The following is a 17,529-nucleotide window of genomic DNA, read 5'->3' as shown; positions in this document are numbered from 1 at the left end:
ACTGCGCTGGGTCTTAGTTGTGGCATGTGGCATCTTCATTGCGGCATGCGGGATCTTTTAGTTGCAGCATGCAGAATCTAGTTCCCTGACCAGGGATCGAACCTGGGTCCCCCCCCCCCCCCCCGCATTGGGAGTGTGGAGTCCCAACCGCTGGACCACCAGGGAAGTCCCCTTTTAATATTTCTTATTCATCATTGTCTGATAATATGTGGTGTTTAATTAGGAAATGCAGGTTTTCTCAAAAATTAAGCTCTGCAAACCTGGATCACTAGTTTCCTCCAAGAGTATAAAGCTGAAGAGGGATTTTATGTGTCCTAAATCCTTTTTGGAATCATCAGCTACTTTTTGTATTTAACAAAATCCTTGAATCTTTTCCCCTAGAAAAATATGTCTGTGTATGTACATATACGGTGCATGTACTTGGAAAGGTTTTCAAGGATTTCCTGATGCCAGGCTACTTGGAATCCATTGGCTCCAAGAAAGAAACTTTTGTTACAGTTCCAAAGATTTTTCATACCTTTAATTCTAACAGAACAGTTCATTTTCCAAAAAAGTCTTTGCTCTGGTTGAAATGGCCCAAGGATCCTTGCTAGGTTAGCCTCTCATCACCAGCGCCCTCACTCTCTCATACGCTCTTCCACACTGTTAGGAAATTACTGTTGAGTCTAGTCCTCTAACTTTACAGGTGGGGAAGACAGTCTTAGATTTTCAAAGTGACTTCACTCTACGTCCCCATGACTTACTGAAGACAACTAACACCAAGTCTCTTGACTCTGCTTGAAAGGATGTTTATGTGTGGGTGTTGAACTTAAGTCATGAGCCATTATAATGGTATGGTTAAGAATGTAGACGCTTATGCCAAACTGGATTCTAATCTCAGATCTACTACTTGCTAGTTTTGTAACCTTAGGCAAATTAGTAACGTTAGTTTTTTCATTTATAAAATGGGTATAATGCCAATCTCCTCGGTAGAGGAAGATAATGTATAGGATATAGGTGTATCGCCAGTCATCTTATATTGAGTATTAAATTGTTAATTCATGGAGAGCACTTAAACAGTGCTTGGCTACAGAGTCAATGCTCAGTAAATCTAGTTGTTAAACCAAACACTAAAAGTAAAAAAAGGAACAAAACAAAAAACCTCATTGTTACAACTTTACCTAATATCAACATCTCAGTTGAGATAGCCAGGAGGAAGTTGTGCTTATCTTTTGAATCAGGCAAACTCCTGAATACTGGATTAAATACAAAGAGAAAGGCTATTTGGCCTCGAATGATTTAAGAAACCTAAAATGGTTCTAGGTGTTTTCTCAAGCAACTTCACTGAAAACATAAGGGCTGTGACTGCCTGATAGTGCTGCTTTTTGAGTGGCTCTTTTCTCCTTCAGAACTGGACTCTTGATGGGCATTTTGTAGAGACTTGAGTCTCTACATCCTTCTGGCTGACAGATGCTCTGCCTTCATCAGCAACTAAAGTGGCTCTATCATTTCCTCTCCTGTTGAAACCAAAGAAACTTGAGTCTCATTCTGTTTCCAAACTACACTTTCTATATGCTTTACATTAGGTAAGTATAATTTCTATCTTTTTCTACTAAAAATAGGTGCACCTTGTCTGCATCATAGAACACAAAACATTTTTTAAATTGATGTTTTTAGTGAATGATTGTGTGCCATGCAAATCTATTTGTGTGAGAGACAAAAAAGGAAGTAAAAGGATATCCATTACCTGAAAGTTTTAGGTGTGCTCCTTCATCACCTTTGTACACTGCCCTTTAAGTGGCAAGTGCTTTGTTGGGTATTTGTGTGAGGAAGAATTTTTGCACTCTCAGAACTTGTTGCCTGGGGGGAATACAGACTAGTGATTGAGCAGTTACCATGTGGTTTAAGTGCTATGAGGGGTAAAAGTGTGGGACGCTATAGGAGCCCAGAGGAAGTGGGCCAGCCCAGACACAACTTGACAGAGGTTATTTCCTTCTGATCTGAAGGGTCAGTCGTGGGGGGTAGGGGTGGGGCAGAGGCAGTTCTTGAACTTGCCTGGTGGTGAGGAGTTGGAGAGGAATTGTGGCAAGAGCTGAGGCTGGAAGTAAGTAGGCATCTGGCGTTGGGAGTCTTGTGAGGGTAGTGGCAAGCCACCAAACTGTTTTGGTAGGGAAGTGACTTAACTGGATTTGCATTTTATGATCATGACTGCAACTGTGTGGACTGAAGGGCCATGCCCTGGAGGGCAGTTAGGAACTGCTGCTATATAGTCCAGGTGAGAGATGAGGACTCCTGAACCAGAGAAGTAAGAGCTTTCAGTAGTCAAATGAGTGGGACTTTGTGGGAGGCCAAGAGAGGGAGCAGTTGAGCATCAAGTCTACCACTTTTTCCATCCTGTTACCTGTTACAGAAATAAAGTTTCGATGATTACCAATGATTGGGAACTATTTTATCTTCTTAGAGAGTCCCTATGCTCCAAAGCATATTAAAAGCTCCAAGTGGTCCTGCAGTAGAGGAACCTGTTTCCCTGACGCTTTGTGAAATGCCTGTTAACGTACACTGGATGTTTGGATATTTGTCATGATATTTGTCTACCAAGGTTGTTTTGAATGCCCTTGCTAGGTGTGGGGAATGCCAGCTGAATGAGTCCAGTCTCTTGGAAGACAACCCAGAAAACTCCCTTCCTTTGCATTTGGGACGAGGGTGAGGCCATAAAGATAAGTTTCTGTTGCAGAGTACTTAGTAGTGCTCAGTGGTAGTGGCACTGGTTTCCTCATCAGGCCAGCTTGATGGCATGGGTATGGGCATTCTTTTCTAAAAGTTTAGCCAGACCTCCCCCAAATCCTGTGAGGTACCCAACCCTTTCGATAGTCTGTCTTCTGTTTAATCAGCCAAAGTCAGCTTCTCTTTCTTGCCAATAAGACCCTGACTTACAGAATATTACACAGAAGAAGTGTTCCAAAGAGCATGCTTTGAGGAGACTTGACCCGTCCCTGTAAGGGACTAGGGAGCTGCTTCAAACCAAGCGTGATGTCATCTTCCAGGTAAGGGGTCTCTGGGCCATGTGTAGTGGAAGAGTCCAGCCTGGCTGGATTGACTTGGGTCATAGTCCTGGTTCCTCCATTAACCGCTTAGGCAGGTGACTTATTCTTAAAGTCCCTATATTCTGAGTCCTTGTCATCCGTGTATCTTTAGTACCCTAGAGCACCTGGCATTTGGAAGATGCTCAGTTACTGTTGGTTGAATGAGTGAATGAACCTTAACTTTGGTATTTAAATTTTGTACATAATTACACCAAGTCATAAGTTTTCTTACATAATGTATCTAGTTTTATGGGGAGGTTCTTAAGATAGAAGGCTAAATGCTAAGATTTGTAAGGTAAATAACAGTAGGGAAACTAAAATAGCTAAGTCTATTATAACTTCATTAAGTAAATCAAAAGAGAAATACTGTATATGCTTGCTAGAAGTTGCTGTTTTTTAAAAAAATTTGTTTTTGGCTGCTTTGGGTCTTCGCTGCCGCGCGCGGGTTTTCTCTATTGCGGCGAGTGGGAGCTACTGTTCGTTGCACTGTGCAGGCTACTCATTGCGGTGGCTTCTCGTTGCAGAGCACGGGCTCTAGGCACGCGAGCTTCAGTAGTTGTAGCATGTGGGCTCAGTAGTTGTGGCTCGAGGGCTCTAGAGCACAGGCTCAGTAGTTGTGGCGCATGGGCTTAGTTGCTCCGTGGCATGTGGGATCTTTCTGGACCAGGACTTGAACCCGTGTCCCCTGCATTGGCAGGTGGATTCTTAACCATTGTGCCACCAGGGAAGCCCCTAAAACAATAATTTCATACCATCAAATATTCAGCTCATACTTCCCCAGTTTCCTCATAAGTGTCTCTTTTAGAGTTGGTTTGTCTGAATCAAGAATCAGATAAAGTAAATTTAAATAGCAACAGTTTGGGAAAAAAACCAAACTAGGGTCTGGGCCTGGGTTTCTGAAATTATATCTGATTACATTTGTGAACTCATGCACATAGAATACTTTTTAAATAAATAAAATGACTCCAGTTAAGAGCTTCCACAGTAAACAACATTATCACAGTGAACACCATTGCTCTCTCTTCATGTATTAACAACTTCAAAGGAAATGGGGAACCCAATACTCAAGTCACAATGAAAGTCCAGTTTGACTGCTGTGCGGCATCCTTAGAGAATTCCCAGTCCAGATAAGGGCAGGAGGAAAGGAAGGAGATCACAGGAAGAAACTGGAATGGATATATTTGAACATACGGCAAATACTGTTGACAAAGATGTTAGACATTTGGAAAAAAATAATGGCAGATTGATGGAAAGCCAGGATAATGAAAAAAAGGCAATTATTAACTCCAAGATAAATGAAGGTTGTATAAGAAAGAGACTGGCTTTAGTGGACTTCTTAGAAGTTTAGCAGTGAGCAGTATTTGCATTGTCCTAGTAATTTGGATAGTGATCGCTGATTTAATCAAGAATTGTGGTACAGTTTTGTTGGATGAAGGAGAAATGGGGGAGAGGTACAGGAGAGCTAAGTCCTTACCTACCAGGGCAAGAAGGTAAGAAATAGTATATAATACTGACAAATAAGAAAAAGTAATAGCTTATCATTTGGGAGTATGGAGATGATAATAGGAGAAACAGGTAGAATAGTTGAGAATGTCTACTTCCTAGAATGGGCTTGGGGTTGGGAAGAAGGAAAGCAAGGGACTGCCGTTCTTTTATGATTTTCAAATTGTGTATATGTATAAATACTTCTTTTCAGTGAGGTAGCAAAATGAATATGAGTTTGCTAGCTGGAGTAGTTCATTTTATGAGTGGAGAAACAGGTATAGAGAGCATTTTACCCAATTTGGGAGCCCTTGCTCTGCTCTTATACTTAGTCATTTTCTGCGTTCCTCCCTTTATCTGGTGTTACCCATTAAAACTTTGGTTTCCTCAGTTTGCTAGCTCTTCAGTAAATACCAACAAATTCATTAGGAGACAGTGTATTGCATTTATTATAACTCAAGTCTGACTGAGTAGGGTCAGTCCCATATTTGTCGTTTGCAAATCACGTGCTCTTAGGCAAGTAGCTTAACTTCTCTGTGCTTCAGTTCTCTCATCTCTAACATAGGGATGCTAACGTCACATGGGATTGTTGACGGTTTATATAGCTTAATACGTGCAAAACTCTTAGAGCAGTGTCTGGCACATAGTGATGGCTCAAGAAATACTGTCAGTGGGACCCTCACTCTCCAAATAGGGAATGGAACCCATTATTATTACCAATGAATATGGGGGAACTGATCAAAACAGGGATAGGTTCTAAAGGCTTTTAAAAAAATCAACTTTATTGAGGTTAATTTACATAAAACAACTCTCATTATTATAAAAAACAGTTTTTAACTGTACAGTTTGATGGATTTTGATAAATGGAGCACCCCTGTAACAAACACTACAAGCAAGACACAGAACATTTCAGTCACCCCAAAGGGTTCCATCCCCCCATTTCCCAGTCAGTTCCATCCCCTACCCCTGGCTCTGGGCAACTCCTGTTCGGCTCTTTAGATTTGTGGTTTCTAGAGCTTCACATAAATGAAATCATAGTATAATCATACAGTACTCTTTAGTCTGGTTTCTTTTGCTAAACATATTTTTGAGACTTTTTGTCTATGTTAATATATGTATCTGTAATTCATCCCTTTCCATTGCTTTTTTCTGTTTCTCCATTTACCTGTTGATGGGTATTTGGATTGTTTCCAGTTTGGGGCTGTTATTAATAGACCTTCTGTGAATATTCATGTACAGTTCAAGTGTGGATATATTCATTTTTCTTGGGAATACCTGGAGTGGGATTGCTGGATTATGGGCTGAGTATACGTGACTTTATAAGAAACCACTCAACTGTTTTCTGAAGAGGTTGCCCCATTTTACATTCCCACCAGCAATGTTTGAAGGTTCCAGGAGCTATACCCCCACTAAAAAGGCTAAAATGAGAAAGACTGACAATACTGGTTTAGGCGAGGAGATAGAACTGACTCTGTTGACTTTTGGGTAAATAGGACGCTCTTAAAATGTTCTCCCATCACTCTGTTTGGATCAAAACCATTTAAGGTTTGTTGCTTTCCAAAGGTTAAGTGAGTTAGATGGGATTTAGGGCAATCCGTATTGCCCTAAATAGTCATCGCAACGAAGAGTAGCCCAGGCTCGCCGCAGCTAGAGAAAGCCCGCGCACAGCAACGAAGACCCAACGCAGCCTAAAATAAATAAATACATAAATAAAAAATTATGCCAATACTACCTGCTTATTCTAGAAAACCCCCAAAATAAACTAGTTGAAAAATAAGATATTTAAATGATCTCCTTTAACTCCCCCTATAGTTAAACACAGGTGACACTTCGGTATATATACTTTCATAGGTATTCCCTCTGTGTGTGTTTTTCCAAAAATGGGATTATACTATATATGCTGCTTTGTAACCTGCCTTTTTGCTTCATAGTACCTGGTGAACACCTTTCTTGCCTTATGAATAAACACTGTCAAAGGATGATTTTCAACAAGTTTAAATTTTCATTCATCAAATAAACGTATAGTGAGCATCTGTCAGTTCCTTAATGAAGGAAACAGGAAGATGGTAAAATTGGTATAAAGGAGGAACAGAAATTTATTTAGTGAGGAATAATATACTTAAACAAGACTGCTAGGAAACCATAAAATTCCTAGAAAGAAGAAAAGATTGGCAGCACTCTTTCTTTTTTTTATCTTTTATTTATTTTTAAATGAATTTTTATTGGAGTATAGTTGCTTTACAACGTTGTGTTCATAGGCAGAACTCTTTGACATAAATTGCAGCAATATTTTTTTGGATCTGTCTCCTAAACTGAAGGAAATAAAAGCAAACATAAACAAATGGGACCTAATTGAACCTAAAAGCTTTTGCACAGTAAACTAAACCATCGACAAAATGAAAAGACAACCCACTGAATGGGAGAAAATATTTGCAAATGATATGACTGATAAGGGGTTACTATCCAAAATATATAAACAATTCAACATCAAAAAAACAAACAACCCAATTAAAAAATGAGCAGAAGAATTGAATAGACATTTTTCCAAAGGAGACATACAGATGGCCAACAGGCACCTGAAAATATGCTCAACGTCATTAATCAGCAGAGAAATGCAAATTAAGACCACAGTGAGATATCCCCTCACACCTGTCAGAATGGGCTGTCATCAAAAAGAACACAAATAACACATGTTGGCGAGGATGTGGAGAAAAGGGAACCCTTGCACACTGTTGGTGGGAATGTAAATTGGTGCAGCCACTGTGAAAAACAGTATGGAGGTTTCTCAAAAAACTAAGAATAGAACTACCATATGACCCAGCAATTCCACTCCTTTGTGTACATAAATATATAGAGAGAGTGCGTGCGCGCAAGCGGGCTAGTTGGAAAAGATACATGCACCCCAATGTTCATAGCAGCATTATTTACAATTGCCAAGATACAGAAGCAACCTAAGTGTCCATCAACAGATGTATGGATAAAGAAGATGTGGTATATATATATACGGTGGAATACTACTCAGTTATAAAAAAGAATGAAATTTTGCCATTTGCAACGTGGATGGACTTGGAGGGTATTATGCTAAATGAAATAAGTCGGACAGAGAAAGACAAATACTGTATGGTATCACTTATATGTGGAATCTAAAAAATAAAATAGTGAATATAACAGAGAAGAAATAGACTCACAGATACAGAGAACAAACTAGTAGTTACCAGTGGGTAGAGGGAAGCGGGGGAGGGGATTAAGAAGTACAAACTACTAGGGACTTCCCTGGCGGTCCAGCAGTGAAGACTCCTTTGCTTCCACTGCAAGGGGCATGGGTTAGATCCCTGGTTGGGGAACTAAGATCCCGCAAGCCGCAAACCACGCAGCGCAGCCAAAAAAAGAACACCAAACAGTACAAACTACTATGTATACAATAAATAAGCTACAAGGATATGTTATACAACACAGGGAATATATTTTATATTTTATATAAATTGTAATATTTTATAACTAATGGAATATAACCTTTAAAAATTGTGAATCACTATGTTGTACACCTGAAACTTACATAATGTACATCAACGATACCTCAAAAAAAAAAGAAGATTGCTAGGTTAGGTATGAAATTGGTTATGTCCTACAAGGCAATGAAATTGTATTCTTTGAGGTTATATTTTCTACTAGACAGAAATAATTTGCATCTCAATAGGACAAAATCATTTGTAATTTATCAATCTATAAATTATATCTAACTTCATAGAATCTAGACCAATAAGCAAATAGTCACTCAACAAAAGTACATTTCTCTGATTCTCAACCTAGGGCAATATTGCTGCCCAGGAGACATTTGTCCTCTGAGGGGCAAAGTCATCCCCCCTGTTTAGAACCCCTGGTGTAGATTTGCACTGTACAAAATGGTACATGGAGGGCTGAGGATAGAGTATCTGCTGGGACAGGAGGACAACAGGCCAGGCCCCACAGGACAGCCATCTTTTTGGTTTACATCTCCTATCCCACAATGAGTCTAACACTCAGAGGAACTGGAAGTAGATCTAAGACTGTGTATCAGGAAAATGGAAATGATTAATGCCAGGGTGTACTGGGGAAGCTTGCTGAGCTATACAGCCCCCAGGCCTGGGTAAAGGAAGGTCCGAGGGAGTTTCTGGGGTGACTGAGGAGGCTCCCAGGCAAGAGATGAGGTGTTGGAAGCATGTGGCAGGGTGCTGTGGCTGCACAGGTATGTCATGTAAAAGTCTGAGCCTGATTCTACCTGGTTCAGTTATGCACCTACAGGGTCAAAGGTTTTCAACGAATATTGATCAGAGTGTGTTTTTAGGAAGATTACCCAACAGACGTGTGAAGGGGGAGAAACAGGAGTCTGAGAGAACAGCTAGTTCCTATTTGAAACAAAATTTATCTGCAAATAATTGATTACAAGCATTTTTATTGTCTCAAAAGGAAAGAGGCCTTCTAAGCAATCTAATTCAAAAATTCCCTCTTGACAGTGATAATTTGTAGGAAAAGGGGGTGGTTGGCTGGATCATTGACGTTGATCATGTCAATCATTGCTTGGCTGGATTTTTTAAAATGCCTGGTTAACCTGGATTATTAGATGGTTAAAGGTCACTGGGCTTCCCCTAAGACTGATGATCTTAGGTGGGTCCTGGAAGGGCTCTTAAGCTCATTAGTTTATCATTCATTTTTAGTAGAAATATAATATCTCACAGGAAATAGTAATAAAATAGATCCCATAGTTCTCCCCCGACTAAGGTTTTGAACTATTTTTTCTTGCTCATCCCCATAGTGAGAGAAATAGCAAGAATCTGTTTTGTCTCCCCCTATTCTGTCTAGATTGCATGCCCTACTCTTTCTTGATTATGTGGTCTCTATTCATTTAAGAAATGGCATGCTTATTTTGTGCCAGGTCTTGGCCAGTGTTGGGAAGACAGTGATGTGTGAAAACAGGCAGTCTTATCCTTACAAGGTTTAGTGTGCAGTTGGGCAGAGTATGGGTATAAGAATTGTGTAGAACTATACACAAATTTAAGTTATAACTGTAATTTTGAACTGTGCTTTGAAGCAAAGGAACAGGATATGTGCCATCTCCAGGGAGACCCATCTCAGACTTCAAAATCAGAGGAGGCACCTATGAAGAAGTGACTCTTGCATTCACCGTGACAGCGGTGGGGTCTGGGGCTTGTCCAAAGTCCTAAGGCAGAAGAGGCCCTTTGGAGGGCGGCTTAAGGGCAGAATGCAGGAGGTGACGTGAGATGAAGCTGCAGGCCAGGATGAGACACTGCAGCTGGCTAAGATTTTGATCCCCATCCTAAGAGAAATGGAAGCCACTGAAAGGGTTCAAGCAAAGGAGTGCATATGAGAAAGTTGGAGGGATATTCATTCTTAAAGAAATCACTCCAGCTTCTCAACGGATGGTGAGGGTAGAAAAAGAGACCAGAAGGCCATGTGGTCAAGACAAGAGAAGACAGTAGCTTGGACTAGGGAGGTTAGATCATCAGTAGCCAGAAAAGAGAGATCTAGGAAGTAAAACCCACCAACATATATCTGGGGGCTCCAAGTTTTCCTTGTGCCTAAAGTTGGTCTTTGATGGGCCTCAGCTTCTGTACAACTTCAGCTACACCTCTGTGATTATTTTCCAAAATATGCTATAGTAATTAGTCATTTCCTTTACTAGACAGTCAACTTTTTGAGGGTAGTGTTGCCATGGGATGGAACTTTTCTCCCATACATTGGTGACCTGAAAGCTATATATCTATTGGGTGCTCCATAAATGCATGTAATTATAAAGACTACAGGAGATTCTCCTGTACTTTTTCTTCTTTCTGAGTACTTACCACAACTGTAATTAAATACTTACATAATTATATATTTAACACATCTCTCACTAAACTGTAAACTCCATAAGGACAAAGACAAATGACAGGGTCCATATCTGTCTTGGTTATTGTTTTATCCCAATGCCCAGCACTGTACCTGGTACTCAATAAATATTTGTGAAAGAATCCTTTTGTTATTTGTTAAACGAAAGTTTCAACCATACATTTATATGGTGCTTATTATGTGCCAGTCTCTGTTCGTAGCATATTAAACACATTAACACATTTATCCTTATAACAACTCCATTACGTATATATTACTGGTATCCCCATTTCATTGATGAGGAAACCGAGGCAGGAAGGTTTAGTAACTTCTTAGGGAGTCCATCAAACAGGGACTTTGTCTGTGACAGGAGCTGTGCTAGGCACAAAATAAAATCGTGGTTAATATTTTTTGAGCACCTACTACATACATACATCAGGCTTGGAGTTAGGCGCTTTACATAATATTTTTTTAAGCCTCACAATAACCTGGCAAGTTAGGCATCCTTAATCGCATTTGATTATTATGGAAATAAAGGTTTGGCAAGTTCAGTAACTTGATAAATGTCACTAGCTGGTGGGAGGCGGAGTCGGTTCTACCCTTCAAATCCAGCCTTCCCCTTCCTGAGAAAACCCATAAGACACGCCCCTCCGCAAGGTCTGGGCCCGCCCAACCTCCCCTCTACGCCTGCGCTCTCCCCGCGCTGGCCACCACCCCGCTCCGCCGCCGACACGCCACGCGCACGCGCATTGCTTCCCCATGTGGGCTCGGGCCGTCATCGGGCGCAGCTGAACAGTAGTGCATAGACCCCCTAGGCTGCAAGACCTTGCTGCCAGCTGAGCAGACTCCACCGTCTTGCTGTTGCCCTCCTCTCTCGGTCTTCCCGCCAGCGCAATTCACAATGGGCAAGAGCCGGACGAAACGCTTCAAGCGACCTCAGTTCTCCCCTACGGGCGACTGTCAGGCCGAGGCGGCGGCGGCGAACGGGTCTGAGCCAGAGGAGGACGACGGGCCAGCGGCGGAGCTGCTAGAAAAAGTGAGGCGAGGGCTCGCCGGGCCGCGCGGGGAGGGGCGGGGGGCAGGCCTCCCCCGGAGCCCCCCAGCAACGCCACACGCCCCTGCCGCCGCGTCCCCGCGCGTGCGCTCTGCTCTCTGACACTTGTTCTTTCCCGCAGCTCCAGCACCCGAGCGCCGAGGTCCGCGAGTGCGCCTGCGCGGGGCTGGCCCGGCTGGTGCAGCAGCGGCCGGCGCTGCCGGGCCTGGCTCGGCTGGACGCCGTGCGACGCCTCGGGCCGCTGCTGCTCGACCCCAGCCTGGCGGTGAGGGAGACGGCGGCTGGCGCACTGAGGTGAGCAGGGAATGGGGTCCGGGGTTGTGCCTCGGAACCGGGCCCACGGCGTCCAGCTGGCGCCTCCTGTGTGCCACGCACCGTAGCTAATCGGCTTCATCCTCAGTGCACTTGTCTGCGGCAGCTCGGGAGGGCCAGGAACTGCAGAGGCTCTGCTGTTTGCAGAGGGGGGCATTTGAACACAGGCTTCAGACTCCGGAGGACCCCATGAGCCCCGGACTACACGCATTGCTGCTTCACCTGCAGTAGCCACCTGTCAAACGTCCTCTCCTCAAGGCCTAGCGCACGTTGTACCCTCTCCAGGGAGCCACCATGGAGTCCTGAGGTTCAGTGAACTCTTCCAGTATAAATGCCAGGTGTTCTAGGTGCGGTAGATTTTGAGCAGGCAGGACATTGAGCAAGACAGCCAAGATCCCTGCCTTCGCAGAACCCGTGTTGATGCGGAGACAGACAGGAAACCAGTAAACAGGTGAAACATAACATTAGATCGTAAGTGGTGCTATGGAGAAACCAAGAGGATGATGAGTTGGGGGTGGGAAGTTACTTTAAATTGGGTGATCTTTAGATGACATTTGTGAACTCTAGCCTCCTGGCTCTGGAGGCTAGAGCCAGGCGTGGACAAACAAGGGAAAGAGCATTCCTGACAGAGGGAACAGCAACAGCAGAGGGCTTGGCATGGTTAAAGAATGGGAAGGTTATGTGGCCGAATAGAGTGGAGGGCGGGCCTTTTAAGAGTTGAGGCTGGAGAGATGGTTAAGGATCCGGTGGTGTAGAGCTAAAGGACCTATTCTAAGCAGGAGTGACTGGTCTAATTTACCTTTTCAAAAGGCCACTCTGGTAGCTGTGCAGAGAATGGACTGTAGGGGGGGCAAGAGTAAAGTTAACATTCGTAGTTTTCATAGCTCTGTCTTTATTTATTCTGTTTCATTCATTGATTTAGCAAGTATATATTGAGTGCCTGCTGTGCACCAGGCAGTGGGCTAGGTCGTGGGCATGTGGCAGTGAACAAGACACATAATTTCTGTCCTTAATGGATCTTACAGTATTGAGGGAGGCAGGCATTATGCAATTAATCACACAAGTGTGTAATCACAGCCAGTGATATTTACAGAAGATGCTGTGAGAAGGTATACCTGGGGGTTCAGGGAAGAAAACCCTAAGGGCGTGATGTTTGAGGTGAGATCTGGGGGATGAGTGGGGATTAACCACTTGATGGAGGAAACAGTGTGTGGAAAACCCTCCCCTCCCCCCAAAGCATACACACACTGAGAGCTCCTGGAAGATGGTGCGGCTTCATATCCTGAGTGCCTAGCACAGTGCTCTGCACTCAGAGGGCAAGCACTGTCTTTCCAATGAAAACTAAATTTAGTCAGGATTGCTTCAAGGGAATGTCTTTCTCAATAGCCTCACCCTTCCTACCCTGGAAGTCCTGATTCCAAGAAAAGTTCTCTTCGTATAAAATCAGGCAGGGGACTTCCCTGGCAGTCCAGTGGTTAGGACTCCCTGCTCTGTCTGCGGAGGGTGCGGGTTCAATCCCTGGTCGGGGAACTAAAATCTCAAAGGCCAGGCTGTGTGGCCAAAAAAAAAAAGATCAGACCATGACTGATTCACATTAAATAAGAGAAGTCTTCCCTCTCCCTGTGTATCGTCTCAGTCCTGAAAACTAAGCTGTTCCAAGACAGAGACATCTGTTTACTTCATGTAGAGCAAGGGTCAGCATAGGTGGAGATCTGTGGATTGGCTGTGCAACATCTTACAGGAATCATAAGCGATTTCTTCCGGGAAACCTTAAGTATGGGTAGAAATAGAAATAAACTTGAGCGCTTAATATGTTTTGTGACATGTGGTCTGAAAGTAAAACCTGTTTTAAACTTCTTGTGTAGAAATCTCAGTGCTTGTGGCGGTTTCGAAGTTTGTGGTGACATGGTGACCAAGGATATCATGACTCCGCTGGTCGCACTGCTGAAAGAGGTATGCCACTTTCCCAGGTCGCTGTTAGTATACACACTCAGACAGTTTGGGGTTTTGTTTTGCCTTTTTTTTTTTTTCATTAAGTTTATTTATTTATTTTTGACTGCGTTGGGTCTTTGTTGCTGTGCGCGGGCTTTCTCTAGTTGCGGTGAGCCGGGGCTACTTTTCGTAGCAGTGCCTGGGCTTCTCATTGCTGTGGCTTCTCTTGTTGCGGAGCACGGGCTCTAGGTGCGAGGGCTCAGTAGTTGTGGCTCGTGGGCTCTAGAGTGCAGGCTCAGTAGCTGTGGCGCACGGACTTAGTTGCTTCATGGCATGTGGGATCTTCCCGGACCAGGGATCGAACCCGTGTCCCCCGCATTGGCAAGTGGATTCTTAATCACTGTGCTACCAAGGAAGTCCCTGTTTTGCTTTTTAAGTACTTTGGTGTTAGTTATTTTGTCTTCCCTCAAAACATTCCATAGGAATTGTATTTCTTTCCTGGAAACACTGATCTCATCACGGATACTAGTCTCTAGTTTGTCCCCACTACCTTTATTTATCTGCTTGTTAGAAAAGACCTTCCTAAAACTATAGACTGACTCCTTTAGACTTTAAACTTCATACGATGAAAATAATTTGTATTTATTGGTTGCTTATTTATGTGCTCGGTGCTGTCTTGTATATTATTTCACTTAATCTTCGGAGCAGTCCTATTTGGCAGGTATCGTTATTCCTGTTTTACAGATGAGGAAGCTGAAGCGCAGACATTAGGAATTTGCCGAGAAGACTAGATTATGTTCTCAGATTTAACATCATGCCACCTTTATTGCATGATGTAGTTCAGGGATTAAGGAGCTCTTCCTCAGCCGTGCCTCCGGTCCACTCTTCTGTATTGATGGGTAATTTTCACTTGGGGCCATATAAAGGATATCCAGTTTCGATGAGAGGTGTCAGTCTTGTTCCCTTTAGAACGGTGATTGTACTAGGGATGATGTGCCCTGCAGGGGACGTTTAGCAATGTCTGGAGCCATTTTTGATTGTCATGGCTTTGGAGTAGGGGTTGCTACTGGCATCTAGTGGGTAGAGGCCAAGGATGCTGCTGAACATCCTGCATTGCGCATGACAGCCACGTGCACCGCAGCAAAGAATCATCCCATCCAAATGTCAGTAGTGCCGAGATTAAGAAGCCTGCTTTAGAGGGTGCCGTGGATTTTAGGAGGGGCAGAACTGCAGAGTGGTTCAGAGCACCCAGTTCGGAGCCAGGATGCCTGGATCTGAATCCCACTTCGCTAGATACTAAGCTACGCCTTCAGCAAGCTCTCTGTACCTGTTTCCTATTTGTAGCAGGAGATTAGGGATAAGAGTTCATCTACTTCGTAGGTTTGTGGTGAGGACTAAATGACTTAACAGACATGAAGTGCTTAGAATAGTGCCTTGCACAAGAAGGTAGTGTATAGATGTTAGCTCTTATTATGTGTTACTTTTCTTTGCCTTATATACTATCTTTACCACATTAGATAAAATATTTTGTATTGATTTTACATTTTCACTTAAAATGTGAAATGCTTTTTATCCAGTTTGTACAGTGACTTGTGAACCTTTCTTGTCTGTATTTCTTGCCAGAAGGGCGCAGGGTTACAGGAACTGTACTGTTTGAGAATTTGATGGGCTTGTTAGCCACTATCATTTTTTAAAAAATTTTATTGGAGTATAGTTGATTTACAGTGTTGTGTTTATTTCAGGTGTATAGCAAAGTGAATCAGTTGTACATATACATATCTCCACTCTTATTTTTTCTTTAGATTCTTTTCCCATATAGGCGACCACTATCATTTTTGATGTTTACTTTTTGTGATTCTTCACTGTCTTTCTGTTTAATTATTCTTTTGAACAAAGGTACTAATCATGGTGTTTGATTTCAGTGTAGTACTGGACTGGATTCAAATGAGATGTCTCCACAGGAAAAAAAAGATCAGAACAGAAATTCTATTGAAAACATAGCCAATGAGGCCGTAAACGTGCTGTGGAATATATGGTAAGATGCTTTCCAGACGCAGCCTCCTGCTTCAGTGCTCTTCAGGCTGCTGCTCCCTCTGTTAAACTGCAGAGGAATCTCTGTTCTCTTTGGTAGGCGTGTAAATCTGTGATGTTAGTGCTTGGTCGGAGGTCTCATCAAGTGACCTAAGATCAACTGTCCTTCCCAAGCCGTTTTCCTCGTAGCATCACTACGTCCTTTTTTGCTTTACAGCTCTTCTCTCCAGTCATTGCTGCTGACAAAATAAGAGGAATCAGGGTCATTAGTACCCACTGCACCTCCTTCCTCCCCCACTACCCATGTACCTTAAGGAGCAGTTGTCTTCAAGCCAGCCAGCCTCCAGTGCAGTAGATGCTTTGGCCTGGCATCTGGAATGAGACAGGGACCACAGACCTTAGTGGGTGCTTTACTCCTCTGCCGTGGCAGGTGCCATTTGACAGGGAAGTAGATGCCTGAGAAGAGCTCCTTTGGTCCCAGTAGGAAGAAGGCCATGCTCCATTCCATCATTGTAACAATGGCCGGGGGCGGGGGAGGGTGGGAGTAGGGGTGGGGGTGGGTGGACTTGCTTTTAAGAATGGAGATGGCTGGAAACACAACCTGCATTTTTTTCTATGCCATTTTATTGTCTCACATTTCTAGCCAGATTCTAGCAAGAATCTGTCATTTCCTTATTTTTAGTCAGCAGCGATGATTATTTCTGACCTAAAGCACAGGTACTTCATAGAATACAAGGTTAAGTTGGATCCTGGAAAGCTGCCTACACAGCAATCCGAACTTGCCTATGATTTCTCTCTTTTTTTTTTTAGTTTTTATTTTTATTTAATTTTTATTGGGGTATAGTTGATTTACAATGTTGTGTTAGTTTCAGGTGTACAGCAAAGTGAATCTGTTATACATATACGTATATCCACTCTTTTTTAGATTCTTTTCCCATATAGGCTATTATAGAGTTATTGAGTAGAGTTCCTTGTGCTCTACACTAGGTCCTTATTAGTTATCTATTTTATATATAGTAGTGTGTATATGTCAATCCCAATTCTCCAATTTATCCGTCCCCGCCATGATTTCATTTTAAACTAGTGGATGCATTCCACCAGGAAAATTGGAGAGATCAGGTTTGAGGAAATGCCATATTCAAGCAAGCTAGTGGGTGCTGTTTTTCAGATAACTTTAATATATAAATTGTTGAACTCAGAAATTTAAAAAAAGTTTTCTTTGAAAAGTGCCTGGAAAAGTGGTCTCCACAGTGATCTCTCTTTCCTGAGTGCCCATTATCTTAACACGTTTATGCTTTATTTTCCTGACTATACCTGACTTTACTATGGGCTTCTTGAGGGGAAGTTCATAGCAGTGTTGCAGTAACTAGATGGATGGATGGATGGACGGATGGATGGATGGATGGATGGATAGATAGATGGATACATAAACAGAAAATAGTTTATCTTTAGAGAGCAGGATTGAATTTAATCATTTAGTCAGCTCTGTTAGCTGTTAGTCTGTCATGTGTATATATGGTATGTCTGGAGGAATATTCTTCTCTGGAACCAGGAAAAAAATTATTATAATTAGCTCTGTTTACCCTATATTTAGCATATATGTTAATAACATTGATAACATTAATTCTGATTCTTTTATTAAAAAATAGTGTAATTTCAAAAATGCTTATTATAACAATTTCTCTGTTGCAATCTACAAATTCTGTTAAAATTATAATAGTCTAGATGGAATGAATAAAATTTTAATTTTACTTTCTTTTAAATTTGTACTTTTTGTGTGATAAGTATAGA

The 17,529-nt window shown here is 42.4% G+C and overlaps 1 protein-coding gene across 3 annotated transcripts in view; it reads left to right on the top strand.

The window, feature by feature from the left end:
* Positions 1-219: 219 nt before the first annotated feature.
* The window catches only part of HEATR3 (HEAT repeat containing 3), a 77,252-nt gene continuing 59,942 nt past the window's right edge, over positions 220-17,529 (top strand). For 2 of the 3 annotated variants that reach the window (XM_079908497.1, XM_079908496.1), the window contains exons 1-4: positions 11,118-11,445; positions 11,585-11,757; positions 13,641-13,728; positions 15,630-15,742. In XM_079908497.1, the coding sequence (XP_079764623.1) occupies positions 11,311-11,445; positions 11,585-11,757; positions 13,641-13,728; positions 15,630-15,742 (509 nt within the window). In that variant the 5' untranslated portion in view covers positions 11,118-11,310. Of the gene's footprint in view, positions 1,566-11,117; positions 11,446-11,584; positions 11,758-13,640; positions 13,729-15,629; positions 15,743-17,529 lie in introns of those variants that run through there. The other variant, XM_079908495.1, reaches the window with a different exon arrangement.

Source organism: Stenella coeruleoalba (genome assembly GCF_951394435.1).
Source record: "Stenella coeruleoalba genome assembly, chromosome: 20".
NCBI classification, from domain to species: Eukaryota; Metazoa; Chordata; class Mammalia; order Artiodactyla; family Delphinidae; genus Stenella; species Stenella coeruleoalba.
Note: the sequence above shows the minus strand (reverse complement) of the source record. Positions and strands in the feature narration are given on the sequence as shown.